General features: G+C 47.0%; 1 protein-coding gene and 1 pseudogene across 1 annotated transcript in view; both read left to right on the plus strand.

Annotated features, from left to right (window-relative positions):
* The window catches only part of LOC103543678 (calicin-like), a 17,345-nt gene extending 15,130 nt beyond the window's left edge, over window positions 1–2,215 (plus strand). Inside the window, exon 2 of the mRNA XM_070595819.1 lies at window positions 11–2,215. Within this exon, the coding sequence (XP_070451920.1) occupies window positions 419–2,194 (1,776 nt within the window). The 5' untranslated portion in view covers window positions 11–418 and the 3' untranslated portion in view covers window positions 2,195–2,215. The remainder of the gene's footprint in view (window positions 1–10) is intronic.
* Window positions 2,212–17,790, plus strand: LOC103543679 (olfactory receptor 2S2-like; annotated as a pseudogene).
* Window positions 17,791–26,547: the final 8,757 nt, after the last annotated feature.

The following is a 26,547-nucleotide window of genomic DNA, read 5'->3' on the forward strand; positions in this document are numbered from 1 at the left end:
CTTCCCCCAGCCTCCCCTTATCCCTCCTTGCACCAACCCCCTGCCCAGCCTGGCTCTGATGTTCCAGAAGCAGCCTTGAACTGAGGTTTGAAGGCCCCAGGTGGGAGTTGCCACCCACGTCTGAGTTTTCTCCTGGGCTCTGGGCCCTGTGCCCTAGGTCCTAGGTCCTAGTAGGGTATCTGGCCTTGGCAGGTTGGAGCCATCACAGGGGAGAAAGACCCTGACCCTCTGAGAAAGGTCTCTAGAGGGCCTGCATTGTGATGACCACGTCAACTATGACATCATCCTCTCTCCCACCGTTCACTCTTCCCCAGTCAGCTGCTCTGCAAACAATCATCAGTCTAAATCCTAAAGGCCTGAAAAAGTCTGTTTTGCAGTGCCTGCCGCTGATCTTTTGCCAAAGCTGGCAAGAAGTACCATGAAATTGATATTCACTGAGAAAAACTACAACAGCTTCGTGCTGCAGAAACTGAACAAACAGAGGAAACGCAAAGAATTTTGGGATATGGCCCTGACTGTGGACCACCATGTCTTTTATGCACATCGTGTTGTGCTGGCTGCCGTCTCTTCAGTAGTGAAGAACATCATCTCTGGCAATGATGTGAAGACCACTGATGAGCTGTTTATCACCATTGACCCCAGCTACCTGAGTCCGGCCACGGTGGACCAGCTCCTGGACTACTTCTACAGCGGCAAGGTGGTGATCTCGGAGCAGAACGTGGAGGAGCTCCTTCGTGGGGCCCAGTATTTCAACATACCACACCTTCAAATCCACTGCAGTGACTACCTGATTAAGTCCATCCGCCATGCCAACTGCTTGCGCTACCTCCTCTTGGCTGAGTTGTTTGGGCTCCAAGAGGTATCGGACTTGGCCTACACTGGGATCTGCGACAACTTCCACTACTGGGCCAGTCCTGAGGGCTCCGTGCAGCCTGAGGGCTTCATGTGCTGTCCACCTGTCATCTTTGGCCGCCTGCTTCAAGATGAAAACTTGCATGTGCTCAATGAGGACCAGGCTCTCAGCGCACTTATAGATTGGGTGTACTTCCGGAAGGAGGAGCGGGAGAAGTATTTCAAGAAGTTCTTCTCTTACATCAATCTCAATGCCGTCTCCAACAAGACACTGATGTTTGCCAGCAACAAGTTGATGGGCATGAAGAACAGCTCAGCCCACACATCCCTGATTGAGAGTGTCCTTGTGGAACGACAGCAGGAGAGGCCATCCAGCCTGCTGAGCTACCAGCGGAAAGGGGCCCTGCTTGATTCGGTGGTCATCCTTGGTGGCCAAAAGGCCCAGGGCAAGTTTAACAATGGAGTGTTTGCCTACGTCATCCAGGAGAACCTGTGGTTGAAGCTCTCAGAGATGCCCTATCGAGCAGCAGCACTTAGTGCCACCTCTGCTGGTCACTACATCTACATCTCTGGTGGCACCAATGAGCAGATTACAGGGCTGAAGACGGCTTGGCGATATAACATAAATGACAATTCCTGGACCAAGTTGCCTGACCTGCCACTTGGTCTTGTCTTCCATACCATGGTGACCTGTAGGGGGACAGTGTACTCAGTGGGTGGGAGCATTGCCCCAAGGCAGTATGTCTCTAGCATCTATCGTTATGATGAGCGCAAGGAGGCCTGGTGCCCGGCAGGGAAGATGAGCATCCCTATGGATGCCACAGCTGTGGTTACCAAGGGTGACCAGAGCCTGTACATTGTCACTGGGCGGTGCTTGGTGAAGGGCTATGTCTCCCGAGTTGGGGTGGTGGACTGCTTTGACACCAATACTGAGGAGGTTGTCCAGAGTATCACCTTCCCCATTGAGTTCAGCCACCGGCCCCTGCTCTCTTTCAATCAGGACAACATCCTCTGTGTGCACAGCCACCAGCAGAGCATGGAAATCAACCTGCAGAAGACAAAGGCCAACAAGATGAGTACGTTACTGCCTCTCTTGCCCAACAGCTGCCCCCTGGATGTGTCCCATGCTATATGCGCCATTGGAGACGGCAGGGTGTTTGGATGTGGGGGTGTCACCACAGCCACTGATGTTCAGAAAAGGGACTACACCATCAATCCAAACGCCTACTTGCTGGACCCAAAGACAGGCGAGTGGAAGACCCTGGCCCCCCCACCAGAGGCACTGGACTGTCCCGCCTGCTGTCTAGCCAAGCTACCTTGCAAGATTCTTCAAAGGAATTAAACCACTTCTTTTTTGGGAGAATAATTAGATGCATTATTATCCACAATTTAATGAGAGAGAGAAGGAGAGGAAGATGGCCTGTAGGTTCCTTCTTAGTGTTCCTGTCTGTGTTTGGCCCTGAAGGTAGAGATCCTGGGCTAGGGCTGCTCTCACTGGAGGGATCCAAGCTGAGGTGGAATGGAGTTCCTGGTGGGTGGGACTGAGGCATCTCCCGGGCACTGGCCATGGTGGTGTCTGGAAACCCCCTGATCTGTCCCCTGTAGTCACTTGGCAGCATGTGCTAGACTGACAGGTGAAGCAGTTGCTTAGAGCTGTGAGGCCTCAGGCTCCTCCAACACTCACTTCCCTCGAGTCTGCCTGGGAAGGCAGGTGGGCCAAGGCCAGGTCTGGGAGAGGAGCCTCCTGGCTGGGAAGGGAGAAGGCGGTGTGGGCCAGGCTCAGGGATGAGGCAGAGGGAATGGGGGAGGCAGGGTCACTTGGCTGTTGTATTCGACCATGCAGCTGTGGTGTATTTGTGGGGCACTTGGGGGGTTACTTAACAGTTGTTTCCAGAGAGCAAGTTTCATGGAGAACTTTCTCCAGGAATATGAGTCTGAGGGACTGGAGGTGATCGAGAGGTCATCAAGGGAGAGAAAAGAAACCTGTGTCTCTCTTGGAGAGCAGCTTGGGGATGAGGCGAGATGACAGGATAAGAGAGACAGGGTGGTGTAGTAGTTAGGGGTTGGATGCTGGGGACAGATGGCCTGGCTGAATACCAGTTCCACACTTACTGGGTCATCCTGGGTGAGTTACTGACCATCTCTGTGCCTTTGTTTACTTATCTCTCAAAGGGGGACAATAAGAGTGCCTACCTCACAGGGTGACATGAAGTTTAAATGAGTTAATACATGCAAAATGCCAAGGACAGTCCCTGACATGTATTAAAGGGCTGCAGGAGTACTTTTTCAGAAGGAAAAAAAAGAGAGGCGAGGGAAAGGACCAGGTTCTTGGGCCCTTATGTTAAGTGAGGTCCCATCAAATGCTCTTTGAGACCCCTTCCCTCAAAGCCTCAGTGAGCTTTCCTCAGTTCTAACTCCCTCTGTTTCCCTTTCTGTCATGTGTGTACTCAGACATAATCCTCAGCAATTTAGAAGGAACTGACCGTGTCCTGCAACAGCTGTAGAATCCTCATTCATTCCGTCTCTCATTCATCCATGAATTTAGTTTCTCCTCCACTGCTCACTTCACACACACTCCATCATTGAGGCCTCTCTGTGCAGGTCCCTGTTCCAGGTGCTGGGGCCACAGGCGTGATAGAGACGATCCATGTCCCTGGGAGGGAGTATCTGTGCCAGTGCTTTGCAAAGAGAATATTATGCAAACCACATGAGTAATTTAAATATATCTAGTAGTCATGTTAAAAAGGTGTAAGGAAGCAGGTAAAATTAATTTTAATAATATATTGTATTTAATCCAATGTTTTCTAAATATTATCATTTAAATGAGTATTCAATGTAAACATTTATTAATGCTATATTTAACATTCTTTTTTGCATGCTAAGTCTTCAGAATCCAGTGTGTATTATACACTTAGAGCACAGCTCAGTTTGGACTAGCCACAGGCACAGTGCCCCAGGAGGCTAGTGGCTCTTATCAGACAATGCTGGATACTTTATGTATCCTGATGGTTCAAATCTGCTCTATCTCCTTCCTTTTCCCACTCCGCCCTCCTCCACCTGCTCAGAATCGTCTTCTTGACCTCTCTCTTGGCTGGCCTCTCTCTTCAAAGCCTACCCTCTGCCCAGACCTTACTTTCCTCCTTCCAGGCCAGGACCTTGGACTTCACAGCTGACCCTCTCTACCCTGGAACTTCTCCCACATTTCTCACTTCTCCAACCCTGGGCAGCCCCCTCCTCTGCTCACCTCTCTGCCATCCACCAGCTGGAAGAGCAGGGTCTTACAGATCCATGCAGCTAAGCCCAGCTGCCCCTTCCGCACCCCACCAGGCTTAGCTGACTACTGAGTCACCTCTCACTGACTCCAGAGGCCCACTCCCCAGAGCTGATTCTCCAGCCCTTTCTGGGGTCCTGGGGCCCCGCCCTTCCCCTGTCTTCTTTCTCGGCCACCTACCTCTCATTCTGGCACTAGAGCTCGAGAGAAATAGAGTCAGATGATCTGAGCTCCACAAACAGTCCCGTGTCCACCAAAACTCTCCCCAGAGCTCCTGCTATTGAGCACCTCGGAGGAAGAGGTGTCCTTCCGCGATTCAAAGCTCGTGCCTCCCCTGTGTCTTCACTCTGTCCCTTCACAACTTCTCATGCTCCTCAGTTCCCTCTCTCTCCACATCCCCTTCCCAATTCTTCTCTTCATCCCACACATATTCTCAAGTTTGCCCTATCCTGAAAGCAAACCCTCCTCAGCTCTGAGGTCTGCCTCTTGCTGTCTGCCCATCTCTTTCCTCAGTTGAGCTTCCTGAATGTTGTCTGTGCTCTCGGGTTCCAGATCAGTCTGTAACCCACTCAGCCTGGCTTCTGTTTCCACCATGCCACCCAAGTGTCTCCTGACGACACTGTCCTCTTTGTCCTTTGCTCCGCATTCTTCTTTTCCTTGCAGTACTGGGCAGTATTGACCACTCCCCCCCCCCCCCCCCCCCCCCGCAGCAGAATCGCTAGGGCGCTTGGTAGAAGGGGATCATTAGCATAGAGGGATGATAATCTGATATATTAACCAGCGTGGGCCTCCCTTCTTCCTTCCTGAGCTCTTCCCACGTGAAAATTAGACCATGAGGCTGAAGCATTCAGGGCTCATTGCTGGAGGAGGCCGGCACAGCTCAGTGTAGGAATCAGAGTCAAATTCTTGGCATTTGCTGCTAGGGAAGGTTTGTCAATTCATAGCAGAGATTATGGTCTTGAAAGACGAGGCTTTTGAACTACAGCTCAGATCTGCAAACTGGGTACCTGAAGGCCTTCCATGGGAAGTTCAGACGTGCATGGCTTTAAGGGAATCAGTTTCCAGATCCTCACGTTTTTTCCTAGAACTGATCCACCTGAGAATATGCCTAGAGATTTCATTCTAGTTCTCTTTCCCCACCTACCCTTTGAAAATTACCTTGCAAGCACTTTACACACACACACAGTGACCTTTACCCATCCCACATCTTCCTGGATGCACTGCCCCAGGAAGCCACATGAGTGTACCGTGTCAGTGAAGCATCAGTGAAGCCTCCTTTCACCAAGACAGCAACATGCATAGAAGAGTTTCTTGTAGTTTTCTGTCTTATCAATGCAGTGTTTCAAGTATGGTATTAAAAAATGGAGTATTTTGATCCAAGTTGGGTTGTTCAGAAATGTTAAATACCACGATGGAATGATGACATATTTTCAAAAGCTTTATTGAGATAATTCACATACCATAGAATTCACCCACTTAAAGTGTACAATTCAGTGGCTTTTAGTATATTCACCCAGTTGTATAGTCATTACCACAATCAATTTTAGAACATTTTCTTTACCCCATAAAAGAAATCTTGTACCCCTTTGCTGTCACCCTCTAACCCCCTCATCTTCCCAGCCTTACATAGCCACTAATCTGCTCTCCATCTCTCTGGATTAGACCGTTCTAGGCATTTCATATAAATGAAATCATATAAGATGTGTCCTTTTATCTGGCTTCCTTCACTTAGCATAATGCTTTCAAGGCTCATCCATGTCATAGCATGTGCACATAGATAAGGAGAACAGATTGGTGGTTACCAGAGGGGGTGGGATGGGGGAAGAGCAAAAGGAATAAAGGGTCACTCATGTATAGTGACGGATGAAAACAATGCAGTCTATACAGAAACTGACATATAATAATGCACACCTGAAATTTACACAATGTTATAAGCCAGTATGACCTCAATAAAAAAAAAATATTACCATACAGGGGTAAATCTGGCAAAAGAGCTCCAAGATCTTTATGGATAAAATTATAAATTCTAAAATATTTTTAATGATATTAAAATGAAAAGAAATATTTCCCATTCATCGGTTGGAGAACTCAGTATTAGTCCTCCTCAAATTGATCTATAGAGTCATTGTAATCCCAATTGTTAAATCCCAAAAAGAATTATTGTAGCATTTAAGAAGCTGGTTCCATAACTTATATGGAAGAACAAAGGATCAAGAACAGCCATGACACATTTGAAGAAGTATTGGGTGGGGAAAAAGGGATTTACCCTATAAGAAATCAGAACATACTATAAAGCAACATCAATTAAGGCAGTGTGGCATTGACACAGGAATAGACAAACCAACAGAGAAGAATAGAGATCTGAGAACCAGACCCATTCAGGTCTGGAGATTTCATATATGACAGAGATCGTAATGCAGATCGTGGAGAAAGGATGAGTTGTAAACACAACTAGGACAATTGGGAATACACATATGTGTTAGGAGAAATGTATAAAATATTTATAACAGCATTCAGTCGGGAAGCAACCCAATCATTCATCAAAGTAGAATGTGTGAATAAACTGTGCTGCATTCATATAGTGGAATCAATGAACTCAGTTACAGTCATCAACGTGAACGAATCTCTCAAACAGTATTGAATAAAGAAACAGGTCACAAAGAACAGCTCCAAATGGTTCAATTCATACAGAGTTTACAAAGAGGGAAATCTAAACTGTGCTGTTAGGGATGCATCATAGGTGATAAAATTCAAGAAAAACAAGGAAATGATTACAACTTAAATCAGGAGTGGGGTTATCTCTGGGAGGAGAGAGGACCAGGAGGGGGAAGGGATAGCCAGGGAGCTTCTAACACACTGGCAATGCTGTATTTCTTAAATTAGGTGATGATTCCTTTATTGTTCTTTAAATTTAAAATATGTATTTTACATACTTTTATATGCATTTATATACGCGAATCTGTTTCACATTTTAAATTATTTTCAAAAACCAAAAGTTTAAAATACAACAATGCAATGTCACTTCTCACCTGTCAGATTGACAAAGACCAGAAAGTCCAGAGCAAGATGCGATGTTGGCAGAGTGTGGGAAACAGACATCCTCACACACTGATGACAGGAATGTGTAAACCTGGCAATATCTATCAAAATTACAAATTACATAAAACAGATATATTTGACCACATGTGCTAAATTATAAATATGCAAGGGTATTTATTTTAGCGCTGACTATAGCATAAGATTTGAAAATCTAAATGTCCATCAACATGCAACTGGCTAATTAAATCGTGGTACATCCTTACAATGAATAAATGCAGCCAATTAAAAGAATGAGGCAGCCCTATGTATGTTTTTTTTTTTCAGGAAAACTCTCCAAGGTATATTGTTAAGTGACAAATCGAGATATTAAGACAGTGTATTTGTGCTAAATTTGTCTTCAAAATACTTACTAGTATATGCCTAGAATACCTCTAAAAAAAATACAAGAAATTGCCTTGAGGGAGAATTACCGGGTGACTGGAGACAAAGACTGAATTTTTATTATATATTCTTCTATATCTTTTAAATTCTATTTCAAGTACAAGTGATACTCACTAATCATGATGACTAATGGTTAATGGTGATGATGATGATGCTGCTATCAATGATGATAAAGAGACTGAGATGTATTGACATTGAAATCCCAGCTCTGCCATTCACAAGACATGTGGTCTTTGGTGAATTGCTTAACTTTTAAAAGTCTGTTCCTTCATATAAAAAAATGGGATAATAATACAATCTCCAGGGAAGACTAGAAGGAGATACTCACTACACACGTATCGCTGGATTTTATGGAATTTATATAATGTGTGTAAAGTGTCACAGTGGCTGGCACATGGGGCCAGCTCAATGAATGTAGCTAATTCTGCTGCTGGTTTTTGTTAAGCATCTGTCCTAGCACCCCCGCCCCCCCATTCTGAATGTCTAGGACTTCAACATGGGGACGTTTGCTCTGTCCCTGATGCGAGTGCTGGCTTCTCTGAGACCTGGAGAAAGCTCAGGAGGAAGCCAGCCTCTGCTGCGCCCTCCTCTCCACATCCAGTTGGCCGCGTCCCAGTCACTGCCTCTGACTGGGACGGGGAGGTGTGGTCCCTGGACCCCCCAGGTATGCTGAGGGCCTGCACCCTGGGCACACTTGACGTTCCAGACTTTAAATTGCTTCTGGAATTAGCAGGATTCCTGTTGGCACCCACGGCTGCTGCTTGAGGTCTCCCTTCACTGCTGGGGAACGTGTACCCTTGGGACTTCTGGGCCTCAGACCAGGATGACATGTCCTCTACATGAAGAGTCTGCAGCTGAGGCCCAGTCGGCCTGCACAGCTGGGAGGAAGGAGGGAGAGAAACACCCACCAGAGGCTCAAGTTCCCACAAGGCGCTGGGAGGAAAAGGAAGAAGGAGGGTCTCAGAGTAAAGGACGTTGGACAGGGGAGGGTCTGGGGTCCTTCTCTGGCATCCAGGGTCTGGCCCGGAGCGGTGTGAGGAGTTGAGAATCTGGGATCGGGAGACTCAGAGGAGTGGCCACAAGCAGGATGCAGGCGCGAGAGCTGGGCTGCGGCGAGGACAGAGGTGGCGGCCATGCTCTCTGCAGGGAGTTCCCGAAGACGGACTGTCCTCCTCGCCCCACTTCTGCCCCAGGAATCCTTCCTGAAGCTGGCGCTGGAGCAGGGAGGAGCAGCCGAGAGGAAGGCCAGGCAGTCCTTCGTGCTCTCTGGTCTCACCACTGCCCAGCCCCTGCCCTGCCCTTGCCGCTCCATCCTCTTATGAAGCCGGAGCTGGGAGGGAGGTGGGCAGGATTCCCACCCCACCCTGCAGAGACCCTCAGAGGAAAGGGCCCTCCTCGGAGTCAGAGGGTGAGTGGACAGGCGAGCAGAGACCCAAACCATGTTCAGCTGACTCCCAGTCTGTGGCTACTTCTTTCCTTTTTCCTCACTTTCCTTTTATAATGCTGAGATTCTTCCCCTGAATGCAGAGTAACTTGCGCCCACTGTATGAATAGAAAATTTGGTGATGCTGAAGAGGTTCAAAGAGGAGCCCTCCCCTATTGATCTTGCTATAGTTTCTCCAGTCACTTTTATCCACACGTCATTTACCTGATTGAGATTGTAACAGTATATACAATTTTGTATTCTCTATTAATTTATCATTGTAATGTAATAATATTACAGTGTACAAATAGAAACTTGACTTTAACGTCTGCCTAATATTCCCTTACATGAAATGGCATAATTTCCTTAGGCGTCTGTTGGTGGACGGTTATTTTGTTCCCTACCTTGACTCACAAATATTGCTGTGACGGACGCCTTTGTTGAGAGATGTTGGCCCTCCACTCTCATTGGTTCTCCGGGCTTATTTCCCGGAGGTGGGCTTGCTGAGGCGACGGGTGTGCAGGTTTTTCAGGTTTCTCCTTTTTCTAGGCCAAGGCTCTCCAGAAAGTCTGTATGAGAGGCTATGCGGCTCTTTTGGCCACACTGCACTGCCTCCCATTTCTCTGTTTCCTGCTGGCTCCCGGGACAGGTAGGGATGTAGGGATGAGACCACAGCAAGACCAGGTCCCTGGGACATGTGGAGGGACCACACCTGCAGGATGCAGCCGCAGAGGTCAAAGCTTCCTTCCTCCTCACTCTCCCCGCCAGCCTCCCCGCCCTCCTCTCATCAGGCTGTGGGTGTCAGAGCTCTTTGTTTGCCTCCATCCCCAGTCCCTCCAGAGCCTGACACAGCTCTGTTTCCTGCTGACCATTTCTTGATGGGAAACCAAGCACTCAGATCTCCCCTTAACACACACCCGCCCCCACAAAGGAGTGGGCAGCCGCCTTCACCAAGGACCGCTCCCTGCCTGCCGAGCACAGCACCGGGCAGTCCACGACAGAGCTGGGAGGCCCTGGGAAGCCCCTGATTCAGCCTTCTCATGATGCATGTGGGGAAGCTGAGGCCTTGGGAGGAGAAGGGACTTGCTCAAGCTAAACAGAATATCCATGTCACGGGTGGGGCAGGCCCCACAGCTCTGGTCTCAGTGTGCAAGGTCTTCCTAGCTGTTCACTTCATTCCAATTGAACCAGCTTTCATTCGGCAACTTTTGCACAACAGGCACGAAGACCTGCATGGATGCAGCTCTCACACAGGTCAAGTCCTGGGCATCACTCAGGCCCACACGCATTGTTTGTGGGCAGGAGCTTCTGTGGGCAAAGATTTGTCTGACAGGAGTGGACAGGATGGCTGCTCTAACAGAAGCCACTTTGCTCGGGCTCTGTGGCCACAGCCTGTCCTTGTCACTGTTGAATCTTGTTTGTGACACTGACTGTAGTGTTGACTTCTGAGTTTCTGGAGGGGCTGGGAGAGCTAGTGGGAGGAAGGTGAGGCAAGTTGGGCGCCCAGCGGGGCCTGCACTGAGCAAACGTCCCCCATGCGCTGCGGGCTGGGGGAAAGGCCGGAGGCTTCGCAGGGAGTACGGTGAGGCCTCTGACTGCAGACAAGGAGACCTCTCCAGGATTAGTTCTCTGCTGGCCACAGTCCTGCACTTCCCTCTCCTCCGGAAACATTTGGCAATGTCAGGAGACATTTTCAGTTGTCACGACTCAGGGAACAGATGATACTGGCGACTGGTGGGCAGAGGCCAGGGATGCTGTTAAACATCCTGCGGTGCACAGGACAGCCCCCTCCAACAAAGGGTTCTCCAGCCCAAAATGTCAGTAGTGCCGAGGTTGGGAAACCCTGGGTTCAATTCAGGCGGGAGCTGCGCTGCCTGACAACACGTCTGACATAAACTCACTGACTGAGAAGGGAGCGTGCTGGACAATGAGATATCAGAGGATACGGAGAGTGGGTTTGGAGAGACGGACTCTTTCAAAACTCTGCACCAAGAGATAGAGACAGCTGCCTGGTGGAAGGAACTCCGAGTTGGGGCCTGCGACCCAACCCCAGCTCTGCATTCAACCCCACGTAGCAAAATCTTGAGTGTCTCTGAGCTTTGGTTACTTCATCAATAAAACTTGAGTAACAATATCTTCCCCATAGTGTGTTCCAAAGACTGTGGCACAGAGTAGATGCTCATTAACACTAACCACTCATCTCCCATCGTCCACCCACTCCTACACATACACACCATTGCAGTTAAGAAGGAGCTATAGAAGTACCATCAATGAGGTTTTTGAATTTACAGTCTGGGCAATTGCAGCTAGGAGACCAGAAATCCTCCACACAAGGGCATACGGGCCTTCCTATAAGCTAGCTGCCTGTGTGGAACACAAGAATGGCGTCAGAGAGCCAGAATATTACACGAGAATATAATAAAAACATAAAAGGACAGAGGAAGAACATTCCTTGGTCACCCCTGGCTAAGAATTTCACCAGTATGCTAATGGAATGGGATTAGAAGTCACTGTCCTAAACCCTAGTATCTGACGAGTGTAGGCAGTGTGGTTATTAATAACTGAGCTGACTGGTCATTGAGCTGCCCAGTTGTCATGCCATCATGTGGGCTCAGCCACTTCATGAAGTGTTGACTTCATAAAGTTCTTCCCCTTGTGGGAACCACCCCATGTATTGCCATCAATCCGTATCTAAAATAAGCAAATCCCAAGGCAGACGACAGTCAGGTCTGTGTCGCGGATGGCGGACAGTCTGAAGCAGTAATCCTCCTGATGGCTGAGCCTTCACCCAGGCGTGTCTGTCTGGATGTGGATTAACACTTTTATACAAGCTCCTTCCAACTGTAATCAAAGTTTAAAGAGCCTTGAAAATTTGATAGTTCTAAGTTTGGGGGTTTTCCTGAGAATCTAAGAAAGATTAAATGAAATTTCTATCCATTTACATTAAAGAGAAAGAATTCACAGCATTGTCCAGCCATTCATCATAATGCAGAGGGAAAGCCCTTCCTGACTGGAGATTAGCTCTGCTGGGTTCAAGTCCTGTCTCTGGCACCAGCTGGCTCAGAAGGCTCAGATGGGCCACTTCTCCTCCCTAGCCCTCAGTTGCTTTTATGGGCCACGAGAGGATGCAGCAGCGTTGGAGAATTCCTCGCACATGGGTGGAATATTTGAGGTCCTCACCCAGTGCCGCTCCCTTGTAAGCTCTGTTCCAGCTCTGACCTCCTTCCATCTGGGAACTGAGGACTCCCCTGCTGCCTCCCTTGGTTATTTTTCTCTTACACACATATGCTCTGCTGTTATGCAGCACGGACTTGACCACATACCGGATGCCTGGGACTCTTCTCTGGAAAACCTGACGTTCTGCTTTTGTACTTTGCTGATGACAGAGGGGATATCACATGGAAGAAGCCAGCTGGACCTCCCTGGTGGTGGGGTTCATTCTCCTGGGCCTCTCAGCCCACCCAACGCTGGAGAAAATGTTGTCTGTGATCATCCTGCTGATGTACCTGGTGGTCCTGCTGGGCAACGGGGTCCTCATGCTGGTGACCACCCCTGACTCCCACCTGCACACGCCCATGTACTTCTTCTTGGGGAACCTCTCCTTCCTGGACATCTGCTACACCACCTCTTGCACCCGTCTGGTCCTGGTTGGCCTCCTGACTCCCCTAGGCAACCATCTCCCTCTTAGGCTGTGCCATGCAGATGTTTCTCTCCCTTGCCAGGGGAGCCACAGAGTGTGTGCTGCTGGGCTTGATGGCATTTGATTGCTGCGTACGTGCCCATGGCTGCCAGCTCCTGGGCTATCGATGGTGCTGCTTCTATGGTACACACATCCTTGGCAACTCAGCTGGCCTTCTGTGGGAACAATGTCATCGACCACTTCACTTGTGAGATCCTGGCTATCCTGAAGTTGGCCTGTGATGACAACTCCATCAAAGTGATCAGCATGGGGGTAGCAAATGTGATCTTCCTGGGGGTCCCAGTCCCGTTCATTTTTGTCTCTCATGTATTCATCATTGCTACCATCCTGCGGATCTCCTCAGCTGAGGGGAGGCAAAAGACCTCCACCTGCTGTGCCCACTTCACAGTCATGGTTGTCTTCTGTGGGACCAACCTCTTCATGTATGGGAAGCCCAAGTCTAAGGGCCTTGTGAGGGCAGACAAAGAGGACCTCTCCGATGAGCTCATCCCCCTCGTCTATGGAGTGCTGGCTCCCATGCTCAACCCCATCATCTATACCCTGAGGACAAGGACGTGAAGGCCACTGTGAGGAACCTGGTGGCTCAGAAATACTTCAGCCAGTGATGTAGGGGGTCGTCTGTGGTTCTCATTGATGTGTAACATAGGACTTCCAGTCATGGCTGCCATTCAAAAGCCAAGTCAAGATAACTGGAATGGTTTCTCGCCCGTAAGTCCCTTTTCAGGGAATGTTTAACTTTTCAGAGTGTATCTCCTGAGTTTTGGCTATATGTCTAAGAGCTTCAACAGATGCCAGGCCATAAATACTCTAATTGAACATATGAAGGCGTCCTGAACACATGCTAAACCAAGGAGACGGCACATCAGAGCAAGCCAGATGGCCCTTAGTGTCTAAGCTGCGGAGTTAGTCCAGGGGAGGGGATGGCTCTCCCAGCCACGTTGCCGCCCCTCCTGCATTCACCAGGAGAGTAAGAGGTACAAGGAGGAAGTGGAACTTTCACTTGGGGCTTTCGTCTACTGGATTCAGTTTGCCTGAAGTGCTAAGAAGAGACAAAGACGAGTTCACATAGAGAGCTTTTGGGTGGGAATAATCTATTTTGATAAACTGAATTTCTTTCTAGCTCTGAGAAAACTGAGGGGATTTTTCTTGATGCACTGCACATTATGAAACACTGCTAGTAAATTAAATTCAAGAAAGTGTACAGAGCTTGAATTTGATATTTTTCACTTATAGCAATTCACAATAAAAAAACTAGTATTCTGATAGATAATTCACATTTTGAAAAAACTAGATGATATGTAGGTAGGTAGGTAGGTATATAGACGGTAAGAAAGAAAGGAAGGGAAAGAGGAAGGAAAGAAGCGAGGGTGGAAGGGAGGGAGGAAGAAAGGAGGGAGAGAAGGAAGGAAGGAGAGAGGAAGTAGGGAGGAAGGGAGGAAGGAAGGGTAAATACCTTTGAAGACTTTGGGGCAGCAGTGTGACAGGTTTCTCTGCTCCAGAACTCTCAGAGCCTGCACTATGGTAGAACACACTGTGAACGTCCCAGAGATGGAAAGTCTGCAGCGTTTCCTGAACCCCCATAGTTCAGCACAATGAGAACTGGGAAGCATGTTCGAAGCAAGCGCGACCTTGGCAGATTGCTCAGCTCCTCTCAGCTGTTTCTTCATATTTTAAAACCTAACCACTCGATCTTACTTGGATTAGATAAGATACTAGAAATGAGTGCTTTGTAAACGGTAATTATTAGCAGTAGTATTATGAAGGCTGCACGGTGCTATGTGCCATCTAGAAAAGAGCAAGACATAGTTCCTCCCTAGAACAACAGACACAGAAGACAGGTGAACGATTCAGAGATGGAAGTGGATGGATAGAAGCAGTTTTATGGCAACTTATATTAAATTTTGAGAACATTGGAAGACATTTAAAAAGAGAATTTAGAAAGTGAATCCAATTTTGAGAATAGATGTTGGAAATTTTTGCTTCAAGCGATATTTAAGTTTTCTTACACTTATTAAAAATGCATAAGCTAAGGACGCACATTTAGTTATTAAAATTCCACTGTCTTTGCTTAGTCATGTTCCCGAGTTCCACTTTGCACTGGTAGAGAAAGAATCTTGCTATTGCAGATACACAAGAGTGACATCTAGCGGCCACTCAAGCGAACTTCAGACACTTGCCCAGCCATGCAGGAGCATCGTTTCTGACGAAGGCTTCAGAGGTCTGCTCGTTCAGTCCTACCTACATGGTGCATGGAGTTCCTCTCCACGGCCCCTGGCCCCGGTCGCCAGCATCTGCTTGGACACCTCCAGTGACAAAGAACTCAGTACTTCTAGATTCGAGCTGTCACATTCAGCCCTACTAGCGAATTCTTCCTTGCCTTGTGCTAAAATATCCTCTCCAGGAGCTGCTCCCAGTCCTGATCCAGCTTCATGCCTTCACATGAAATGCGTCTAATCTGTCTCCTTCTGACGTGTGACGATAGTTCTTCTGGTCCCTGAGTCTATTTCCCTCCAGCCTAGACAGCCCCAGTTCTTCGTCCTGTGCCCAGAGCGCCCAGCATTACCCAGCTGGCGGGTACTAAACTATGTTGAGAGCATCATCTAGTCTATTCCAGCAATAGGAAGAATGTGATATTTCTGAAAATACCTTGGGAATAATGATGACACTGCTAAGCTAATTGTATTTCCCTAGGGTGCCTGACATCAGTCTGGTGCAGAGAAACAGTTGAAAAAGGACCCCTTCACGTTAGCTGTCCTCTACTCACTTCCTTTCCCCCTGAGTAATGATGGCCATGTCCTTTTCTATTACAAATTACATGATCCTGAGGTAACTGTTAAGTTAGAAATTGCATGATTTGTTTTCTCTAGGAACAGTGGCTACCTCTGCTCCCACCCTCCAACTTCACATTCCTTGCCTTTCAAAGTCAGTCACCCTTCTCCTGGCCCATGCTTTCAAAAAGAACAAGATGCATTAACAGCAAGAAGAGACAAGATGGGAACTTTCTCATTGACCTAGGTCATCAGTCTTTCTGAACAATTATTGCTATGGCGCTATATCATATAGGAACCCATTCCTAAAATCCCCCAAATGAAAATGATCAGAATGGATAAACTCCTTTGGGGGCCAGGCATAATCTCATGTTGTTATATGTATATATTATTTCAAATATATTTGAAATATATTATTTCAACTTCATAGTTCTAGATCAGTGATTTTTCAGGCTTTTATTCTAGTGACCGAATTCCCAGTGAAATCTTTAAGCTGAAACTCCAAATGTAAAGTGGGTCTGCTTCCGTGGACGCGGGGCAGCGGCCGGAGTGGAATGGAGGTGGGAGAGAGTGGAGGGGGGAGGGCTCCACCTGCTCAGCCCGCCCTTCCTCTCCATCCCCCAGGACTGCCCCAATCCAGAGGCACCACCCAACTCAAAAATGATGCATACAGCTGTTGCCAAGAAAATGAGAAATTCTATAAGAATAGTTTTTTCCACTCTCAGAAAATAATTGAGAATTTAGGGAAAAAGTTATTTTCTAAGAAAAAATAAATTACCCAATTAAGCACTAAAGAGATAGACCACCTAAAAACACCTATTACCTAAGAAAAAAATTGAGAAATTTCCAGTTACCATCTTAAGATGTTCCAGGCCCAGAGAGATGAATGTTATGAAGTATTTGGGGAACGAAAGCCTTTAACACTAAGTTATTTCAGAGCATACAGTGAGAAAGACATATTCCAAATTTCTTCAACCAATCCAGCATAACATTGATGGCGAAACATGAGAAACAGGACAGAGAAGGTACAGTGGAGAAAACCAGAGCCCCACCTCGCTCGTGTGAATGTGTGTGTGTGTGTCTGTGTATATATGTACATAATAGAATTCAGCAACACATTAAAAGAATAACAAACCATATCCAGGTGGATTTATTTCAAAAATGTAAAAGTGAAGCAATTTAAGAATATCTACGGGAATAATTCACCACATTCATAGGTCAAGGGAGGAAAAACGTGATCATTTCAATAGATTCCTCAAAGTTATTTGAAAAGTTAAAAATCAATTTCTGGGTTCTATAAAACTTCTAATAAAATAGGAAAGCGTGTGTTCTTTAACAAAATTAAATCTATGTCTCTAACAAAAACGTCTGCACCGCGCGAATGAAGAGTGAGATCAACCCATTACGATAGCAGCCACTGAATCAGAGAACAGAAAGAAAATAGTGAAAATAGAAGAGAGGAGGGAATAATTTTATTATTATTGATAACATATACCGTTAATTTTATACCTGGACAAAACAGGAAAATCAATTGAAAGGCAATTCAAGAAAAAATACAACTTGGGGGCCAGCCCGGTGGTGCAGTGGTTAAGTGCACACCTTCCACTTCTCCGCGGCCTGGATTTTGCTGGTTCGGATTCAGGGTGCGGACATGGCACCGCTTGGCAAAAGCCATGCTGTGATAGGCGTCCCACGTATAAAGTAGAGGAAGCTGGGCACAGCTGTTAGCTCAGGCCCAGTCTTCCTCAGCAAAAAGAGGAGGCTTGGCAGTAGTTAGCTCAGGGCTAATCTTTCTCAAAAAAAAAAAAAAAAAAAAATAGAATTCAATAAAGAAGCTGGTTATGAAATTAACATGCAAAAATCAAGTTTTTCATACAAATAGTAACCAGGAGAAAATATAATGAGGGAAAATAGAATTTATATATTAGCAATGAATTGGAGGGGAAATACGTAAGAATAAAGTTAAGAATCCACAATACGGGGCCGGCTCTGTGGCCGAGTGGTTAAGTTCGCGCGCTCCAATGCGGCGGCCCAGGGTTCGGATCCTGGGTGCAGACATGGCACTGCTCGTCAGGCCACGTTGAGGTGGCATCCCACATCCCACAACTAGAAGGACCTGCAACTAAGATATACAACTATGTACGGGGTGGGGGGGTGTGTGAAATAAAGCAGGAAAAAAAAAAAGACAAGAACAAAAAGATTGGCAACAGTTGTTAGCCCAGGTGCCAATCCTTAAAAAAGAAGATTGGCAACAGTTGTTAGCCTAGGTGCCAATCTTTAAAAAAAAAAAAAAGAATCCACAATACTTACATGAATAAAAGCATAATACTCTATTGAGAGAACTCAAAAGAATATTTGCATAAATTGAAAGATAAAAGTTGGATAAGAAATCTCATTAGTGTAAACTTCTGAAGTCCCCTAAATTAACATAGAAATTCAATGAGATTCCAGTCACTGAGAAGTTAATTCTAATTCACATAGAAATATAGCTATATATTACATATAATATAATAATATAGAAACACGTGTCAGAATAGCCAGGAATTTTGGGGGAAAAACCAAGGAGGAACTAGTCCTACCAGATGCCAAAATGTACAAAAGTACAGTAATAAAATAAAGTTTAGTGTTGGTGGAGAAATAGGTCATTGGAACAGAGTCTAGAAATAGGCCCCAATACATACGTCATTTAATATGTGAGGGTCCACGTGCGGATCCCTAGGCTACTGTCTCAGCTTCGGAGCCGTCCTGCGCTCGCTCGGCGACGCTGGGCTGGGACGCCGAGCGCGTCTGTCTCGGCCGGCCGGCTGCCCGCCGGTGCTGCCCGTGGGGGCGCTGGGGGAGAGCGGAGCGGGAGGAGAACGGGCGCCGGCTCCTCCGGGCTGCCTCCTGCGGCCGCCGCTGCTGCCCGCGAGCCCTCTGCCCCGGCGGCAAGTGGCCGCTGTTTCCCACGACAGCGAGTTCCAGCGACCTGCGTCTCTCCACGTTCTCAGAACCAGGCTCGCGTTCTGGGTCTGGGCTCCGTAAGGCCCTCGCCAAACACCGAGAGAAATTCTAGAGGAATCAAAGATTAGCATATAAAAAAATCTGAAAGGTTGCAGATGAGAGGAAGGGGTGAGGAGGATTCTGAAAAAGTGGCAGTTTATTGTGCAGAAGCCGTGGCGCTTCCCGACCCAGCCCCAGTCCCGCTGCTCTTCTCCTAAAACAAGCCGCCGCTGAGGCTCCACGGGCCAGGCAGCGCCCCGGCTCAGTCAGCGGCCGAGGATGGAGCTGGGGTGGGAGTTCCTCCCTGTGCCGGAGGAGATCCCGGCGACCAGAATCAGAGTCCTGGGGCAGCAGAGCGGCCAGCGTGGTACCTACAGTCAGGTCGGGCAGTCCGTGGGCCGCAGGGCAGGGCGGGGGCCCCAGGTCACGGCCCGGAGGAGCCGGGGTCTCTCTGGCCTCCGGGTCGAGCTGACTCCTCGCTGTCCCTGAGCAGCGGACGCTCAGGCTTCACTGGCCTTGGCAGCACGGGGCCCGTTGGAGGACTCATAACTCGCGGGCGCTCACGCCGCAGTCCACAGGCCGACTGCGGAGTCGGCCCTCCTCCCGGGACGGTGACGACGGGACGGTGAGAGCGCCAGCAGCAGGGAGCCAGCGCGAGAGCCAGAGAAAGAGTCTCCTAGAGTACCCGAACCGCTGGAGGGACAGACACGTGCCGGGAGCGCTCCAGGGTTCAAGTCCAGCCCTGGAAAGTCTTCCCGATGAGACGCGGATGAACGCTGGCGCCTGGTGACGTCAGCTAAGAGAGAACGTGCGTGATGCGATCCGAGGAGGACGCGAGGGCGGAGGAAGGTTGCGGGAGGTGGCGGCAGGGGAGGGAAAACTTGAATGTGGTCAGGGGAGGAAGTGCGGGAGCCGAGTGCCCTTCTGGCCAGCTCCGAAGCCCGTGCCCTTTGGCCCTGGCTGCCCCTAGCTGGGCTTCCAGCGGGCCCAGGGGAATAAGAACAGATGCGGCATGCAGGAGATTTCAGAAGAACCGGGGACACAGCAGCGGGCACAGGTGAAGCGTCCTGTTCTTTCTCCCAGGGGGTTTTCACTGCCCAACGCGACTCGATTCCTCCCTGAACGGAGTCAGCCCTTCAGCTGACTCTGGCCGTCAGAGCGGGCCTCAGGCCTGTTTCTTTAAGAGTCACCAAGCGAACGCCAACTGGGGACATCCACAGCAGCTTGGTGGAAGCCCTAACACTTTCAGCCCAGACACACCCGAGTCCCTCAAATCCGGCTGAAGGGGAACACAGGAGGGAGTTTCAGCTCCGGTCCCTGCCCGGGAGGCGGGTGTGCAGAGGCTTGTCTGCAGTCCGGGCTCCCCCGCGGCCGGAAGGACTCCGCTCACTGTTACCCAGTGAGACCCTGTAAGGAGGTCTGGGTGCTGCCTCTTCCTGCCCCCGCCCCTCAGCTACACCGGCAGCCCGCACACAGACGTTCGCTAATGACCTGCTGCCATTACGGCTTTGAACGGTTCCACGCTTTTCAGACAGTGGCTTCTTTTTTTTCAGTATGACCATGTTTTCACCCAATGCCATATGCTGCAAGAAGTAATATTTTGACTTTATGGTTTCAGGCAAAGACACAGTCACCAGCTTACTACTCGGCACAGCAGTTTCTAGTCGGAGAACATCACATGGAAGGAAGAGGAGTCGCTGCCGCGTGGGGATGAACCCGAAGCACACTGCGCAGTGGAGGAAGGAGGAGGAAGCATGTCCCGTGACTCGTCAGTGGGCTGTGCGCGCGCACTGGTTTTACACCTTTTGAACGACTCACGTATTTACTTTTATTGTGCCCTCAACGTATTTTCTGCGATATAACTTTATTTGTAGTGAAGTTTGGATGCAAGATCACCGTGAACCCCTTAAATGTTGAGAAATGGTTGAACGGTGCGGAAAGAAGGCTGTGCCTTCCGAAGAACCCCTTCTGCGCCAGCACCCCCACTATCAAGTCTTTCTTCCTCCTTCCTTCCTCCTTCTGTCAGTGCTGTAAACTTCTTTACATTTTACCTACAGACTCAACTTATTTACTTTCTAATTGCTGTTTGTTACATAAACTTATTTTTGTTCAATTAATATATTTTTCTATCTATGGGTACTGTTTAGGGCATTTTAGATAGGATGAAATGCATATCTTGGATCAGGATGAAATGCATCAAAATTTTTCCCATTAAAATCAATGGAGGGGCCAGCCTGGTGGCGCAGCGGTTAAGTTGGCACATTCTGCTTCGCTGGCCCGGGGTTTGCTGGTTAGGATCCTGGGTGCAGATCTACTCACAGCTTGTCAAGCCGTGCTGTGGCAAGTGTCCCACATATAAAGTGGAGGAAGATGGGCATGGATGTTAGCTCAGGGCTAATCTTCCTCAAAAAAATAAATAAATAAAAATAAATAAAATAAAATCAACGGAAAATTTTTTCACCTAATTTTTTTCCCCCTTAGCAGCAAGGTTTTCAGGAGAGAACTGACATCTTTAAGGGAAAGATAGGTGTATTTTTTGGATTAGCAATGCTGTCTGCAGAGTCCAAATGAAGTCACATTGCCTCATGGAGCTCGTGGCTACTATCTTGGGAACCAACTGAAGCAGCTGGAGAATTGAAGTCGTTGGCATTCATTGGACCGTCTCCATTCCTTGCTGTAGACAGAAAGACATCATTCTCAACATGTTGAGTTTGTGATCCTAGGGACCAAGGTTTGACCTTTTACCACTATGATGAAATGACTACAGACCCATTGACTAAGGACCATGAAGGCTCAAGTAAACATAAGGAAAAGGGTGTGTATCACTAAGGATTAGGTTTAACTAAAAGGCAGACCTCCATGGTAACACTGCTGACTTAAGACAGTGGTATATTTCTCTGTCTTGTGTAAAGGTCTGTAAGGTAAGTAATCCAGGGATGTTGTAGGATCTCTATTCCTCTAAGTCTCCAGGGACTCAAACTCCTTCTGGTTTACTGCTTTACCATCCCACTGGTGTGGTCCTTATCCTCATAGTCCAAGAAGGCAGCTAGAGCTCCAGCTCTCTCACCACATTACAAGCAGTAGGATAGAAAGAGTGACAGAGACAAAGGGGAGTATGATGGTTGAGTTTATGTGTCGACTTGACTGGCCATGGGCTGCCCAGATTAAACATTATTTCTAGGTGTGTCTGTAAGGGTGTTTCTGAATGAGATTGGCATTTGAATCTGTGAACTCAGTAAAGTAAATTGCCCTCCCCAAAGTGGGTGGGCATCATCCATTCTGCTGAGGGCCTGAATAGAACAAAAGATGGAGGAAGGAGGAGTTCGCTGGGACATCTCCTCTCGTCTCCTGCCTCAGACTAGGACTGACACTATTGGCTCCCCTGGTCCTCAGGCCTTTGGACTCAGACTGAATTATATCACCGGCTTTCCTGCGTCTCCAGGATCTGCAGACAGCAGATTGTGGGGCTTCCTCGCCTCTGTAATCGTGGGAGCCAATTCCTCATAATAAATCACCTTTGATATCTATGTATCCTGTTGATTCTGTTTCTCTGGAGAATTCTAACTAATACAGGGAGCAAAGGGCATATGTCAGGTGTCCTTTAAGAAAGGTTTCTAGAAGCTGTCATGCTACAATTCTGCTTGCAGCCCATTAGCTATTACTTAGTTATGTGGCCATAGTTAATTGCAGTAGGTGCTGAGAAATACAGCCTTAATTCTGGGCAACCATGTGACCTGGTTAAAAATTGTGGATTCTTTGGTTGTGGAAGAAAGGGCAACCAGATATTGGGGAGCAATTAGTTTCTCCCACAAAGCCCTCCATAGTTCTAATTCTGCATTGTATTGTTTTTAATATAAGAACTGCCAGTTACTCCTAGAAAGCTCCATTGCCTGTTGAAACTTACTCAGCTACATTGGGAGAAAATAAAAGTTAACAAAATAGTTTCTTAAAATTTTTGTCTTCCTATGTATCTGTTTCCCAGCCTGTCTCATGACAGCCAGGGCAATCTTCTCGAACAACTGCTAGCTCAATGAAAGAGCTATCATAGGACTTTGAACTATGGGCAATAAAGGTCAAGTTTAGATCATGTGGCATTATGAATTTTTTTGATAAAATGATCACATTCCTCTCCTTTAATTTCTCACTCAGGTTCATTCCTGATGAAACGGGCTGCAAAACTGTAATTTGGATTATGGATACTAGTTTGTCATGTACATAAAATAATGACATGTTTGTGTACAGAATCAGATCTTTTGACTGGATCCAGATAACCGAAATGTCTTTCATCTTTTGGGACAGAGTCCCAACAAGTATGACAGTAAAGCTTCACTTTTGTGTTTCTCAGAGAAAAAGATGTATTTATAACAGTTAGCATGATCCCCTATCCCAGCATCCAGGCCTCCTAAGATCTCATCATGTGTTGTACCACATCAAACATGCGGCCAGGTGATCCACGCCTTACAGCAAAGGCAGCATGCTGGCCTCATTCCTCTTTCTGTAAGCTAGGGATCAATAGCCATGACATATATATACGTTTATGTTTCAGTTTGGGTCCAAAAGCATCATCAGGGAATTCATTATTATTCATTCCCCATAGAAATTCCAGTGAGGGAAACAATGCAGGTAGCAACGGAAGGACACTGGCTGCTGTGACACAGACAGGGACACATGCCGAATGCTCTATAGCTGGTATCACAAGGATTCTCTGGCCTGAGGAGACATGGTATTCAAAAAGATACTGCTAAGAACAATGTTAAAGAGCATACTGTTTATGTTTTTTTCTTGGATTTTTATGGTTTTGGGTCTTACATTCAAGTCTTTAATCCATTTTGTGTTAATTTTTGTGTATGGTGTCAGATAATGATGGTCTAAATGTTCTGTACAGCAAAGGAAACCATCAACAAAACGAAAAGACAACCTACCAATTGGGAGAAGATATTTGCAAATCATTTACCTGATAAGAGGTTAATATCCAAAATACATAAAGAATTCATACAAGTCAACAACAACAAAAAAAAACCCAATTCAAAAATGGGCAGAGGATCTGAACAAACATTTCTCCAAAGAAGACTTACACGTGGCCAACAGGCACATGAAAATATGTTCAACATCACTAATTATTAGGGAAATGGAAATCAAAACTACAATGAGATATCACCTCACACCCATCAGAATGGCTATAGTTAACAAGATCAGAAGTAACAAGTGTTGGAGAGGATGTGGAGAAAAGGAAACCCTCATACACTGTCGGTGGGAGTGCAAACTGGTGCAGCCACTATGGAAAACAGTATGGAGATTCCTCAAAAAATTAAGAATACAACTACCATATGATCCATCTATCCCACTACTGGCTATTTATCCAAAGAACATGAAAGCACAGATGTGTAAAGATATATGCACCACTATGCTTATCGCGGTATTATTGACAATAGCTAAGACTTAGAAACAACCGAAATGCCCATCAGTGGATGCGTGGATAAAGAAGATGTGGTCTATAAATACAATAGAATACTACTCAGCCATAAAAAGATGAAATCTTGCCATTTTTGACAACATGGATGGACCCTGAGGGCATTACGCTAAGTGAAATAAGTCAGACAAAGACAAATACCATATGATTTCATTCATACGTGGAAGATAAAAACAACAATAACAAACACACAGACACAGAATAGATTGGTGGTTACCAGAGGGGGAGGGGAGAGGAAGAAGGGGTACAGAGGCACACTTGTACGGTGACGGATGGTAATTAGACTTTGGGTGGTAACACGAAATATAATGATGTATACCTGAAATTTACTTCAATTAAAAAAATTAGGGTTTCTCAAAAGTAGCTATATATGGAAAAAGTGAATACTTTGTCAGTAGAGTTTAATTTACTGCAAAGCACGTGGATCCCCTTTCTGGTTTCTCTGTTTGCGCCACCAAATGCTCCAGCTCCTGTGAGTGCAGAAGAGTGGCATCTAGTGGCCCCTCGAATAAACTATGGCTCCTTGAAAGGTCAAGTCAGAGAGACAACTGAGGGTCATGTCCTGTGGTTACCAACTTCCTGATTTCATAGACGTATAAATCTTCTCTAAATGGAGACTTATATGGAGTTGTCAAGAGTTTGTTTTGTCGAGTTAGGATGTTAAACAACAATAACAAATAACACCTGCTATCTAACAACAACAAAAAAACATTTTAACATGCCCGCGAATAGAAAGAACATAATCTCAGAATATAGGAAACGTACTTCAAATTGCAAATGTTTAGCTTTATAAAAATGAGTCACATTTTCTTTTCTTTCCTCAATAGGAAAGTGAGACCTGGCAAACATTATGGACAGGTGCCAATGTGCAGACTGGCTTTTGGGAATGGTGCTCGCTTGATGAATCCTTTCTGCACCATCCTCTGGTAAATACCCCCTCAGACACCTCCTTCCAGCCCTGAGAGACAGGAGGGTTCTCTTTAACTCAGGGTTAAATTGGCAGCTCCACTCACCGTCCTGGTTTTGGCCTCGGGAAGAAGACTAAACCCTTTTTTATTCTGATGTGTGAAAGCAGCTCTCAGATCCCCAGTGCCCACCACCCAGAATTTCTTCTTGAGGCCGAATCGCCCAGGTCCTTCAACCAGTACTTACACTCTCACCTGGCTGTGCCTTCCAGGGGTCTAGTGGCTACACAGATAAGATCATAGACATTTGTGAAAAGATCCTGTTAAGGGTTAGAAGTATGTGTTGACAAAACTAATCCATAACCAATATATAATGAAAATTTGGGAGAGTTTATTCTGAGCTAAAATCTGAGGACCATGGCCCGGGAGAGTCTTTCCACAAAGGAACAGAGCGCTCCAAAGAAGTAGGGGTATACAGGTGGTTATATACCCTCAAACAGGATGTTTCACATATGATTGAAATGTCCCTTTTACAATAGTCACGAGACTGCTCTGTCGGCACAGTGATTGATGGAAACAGCAGGTAGGTCTGCTGTCTTGGTGGACACAGCAGGATGGCAGGTCTGTTGTCTCAAGCTGGGTGGTCACAGGTGAGTGCTGCAATCAGTTCCCAGCCTAAGGAAAGATGCTTAATCTTTAAGGAAATTCCAACGTTGGGAGGGGGAGGGAAGTTGCACCTTTATCTCAAGGGCCTTTGTTCTTGCCATAGGAATTGTCTAAGCAGATATACAATGCATGCTCAACGGCCATAGTCAGGCCCTTTTGGAAAAAACAAAGTCAGGCTGAATTAGGTTTATACCAAATGGCTTCCTCATATACTCCAATATATCCTATTGCTTGCCATTTCAATTTGTCATATGAAAACTTCTCTCTTCAGGCTAACCAACTCAGGGCCGCAGAGAAGTTTACTTATTTATCGACCTTCTTGGCAGATGGGCAGCACGCACCCAGGCAGCCACAGTCTGCGATATTGCAGATTATGTCATCCATGCCTCGAGGTAAAATCTCCTCCCCACACCGCCTGATCACTGAATAGTGCTGAGGTCTTTCATCCATCACACTCTGTTGCTGACCTTTCTAAGTTTCTTGCTAAGTGGTCTGTGCTTTCGGTGGGAACAAAATGGGTTAGTATGCTGTTTAATTTGTTTCGGCTGTGAGTCATCGAAAACCTCCAACAGTGGTTTAAATACAACAGTTTCCTTCTCTTTGGGGTGAGCGCCTGGAAGCAGGCAGTCTGGGGCTGGCGTGTTGCCCCGCAGTGTCAGGAACCCAGGCTCCTTCTGCCTTGCTGTTCCACCTGCACGGTTTCCATTCCCAAGGTCACTTCATGGTCCAATGTGACTTCTGTAGCTCGAGCCATTGCATCCACCTTCTGGCCAGATGGAAGGAGGAAAGGCAAAGAGCAGGACTCCCTCCCTATTTAAGGACATTGCCCAGAAGTTGCACACCACTTCCACTGGGCACTCCTGGCTCCAGGGGGGGCTGTGTTGTTGTTGCTTTTTTACTAATAAGGAAGAAAGGGGAAACTGAGGTTAGGAGACAATCAGCTATGTTGACAACTAGCTTGTACTCCACGAGCACAAGTTCAGACATAAGGTCCAATGATCGCTGATGCATCGTGTAGAACCACGCACGG

This window comes from Equus przewalskii, chromosome 26 (assembly GCF_037783145.1).
Source record: "Equus przewalskii isolate Varuska chromosome 26, EquPr2, whole genome shotgun sequence".
NCBI lineage: Eukaryota > Metazoa > Chordata > Mammalia > Perissodactyla > Equidae > Equus > Equus przewalskii.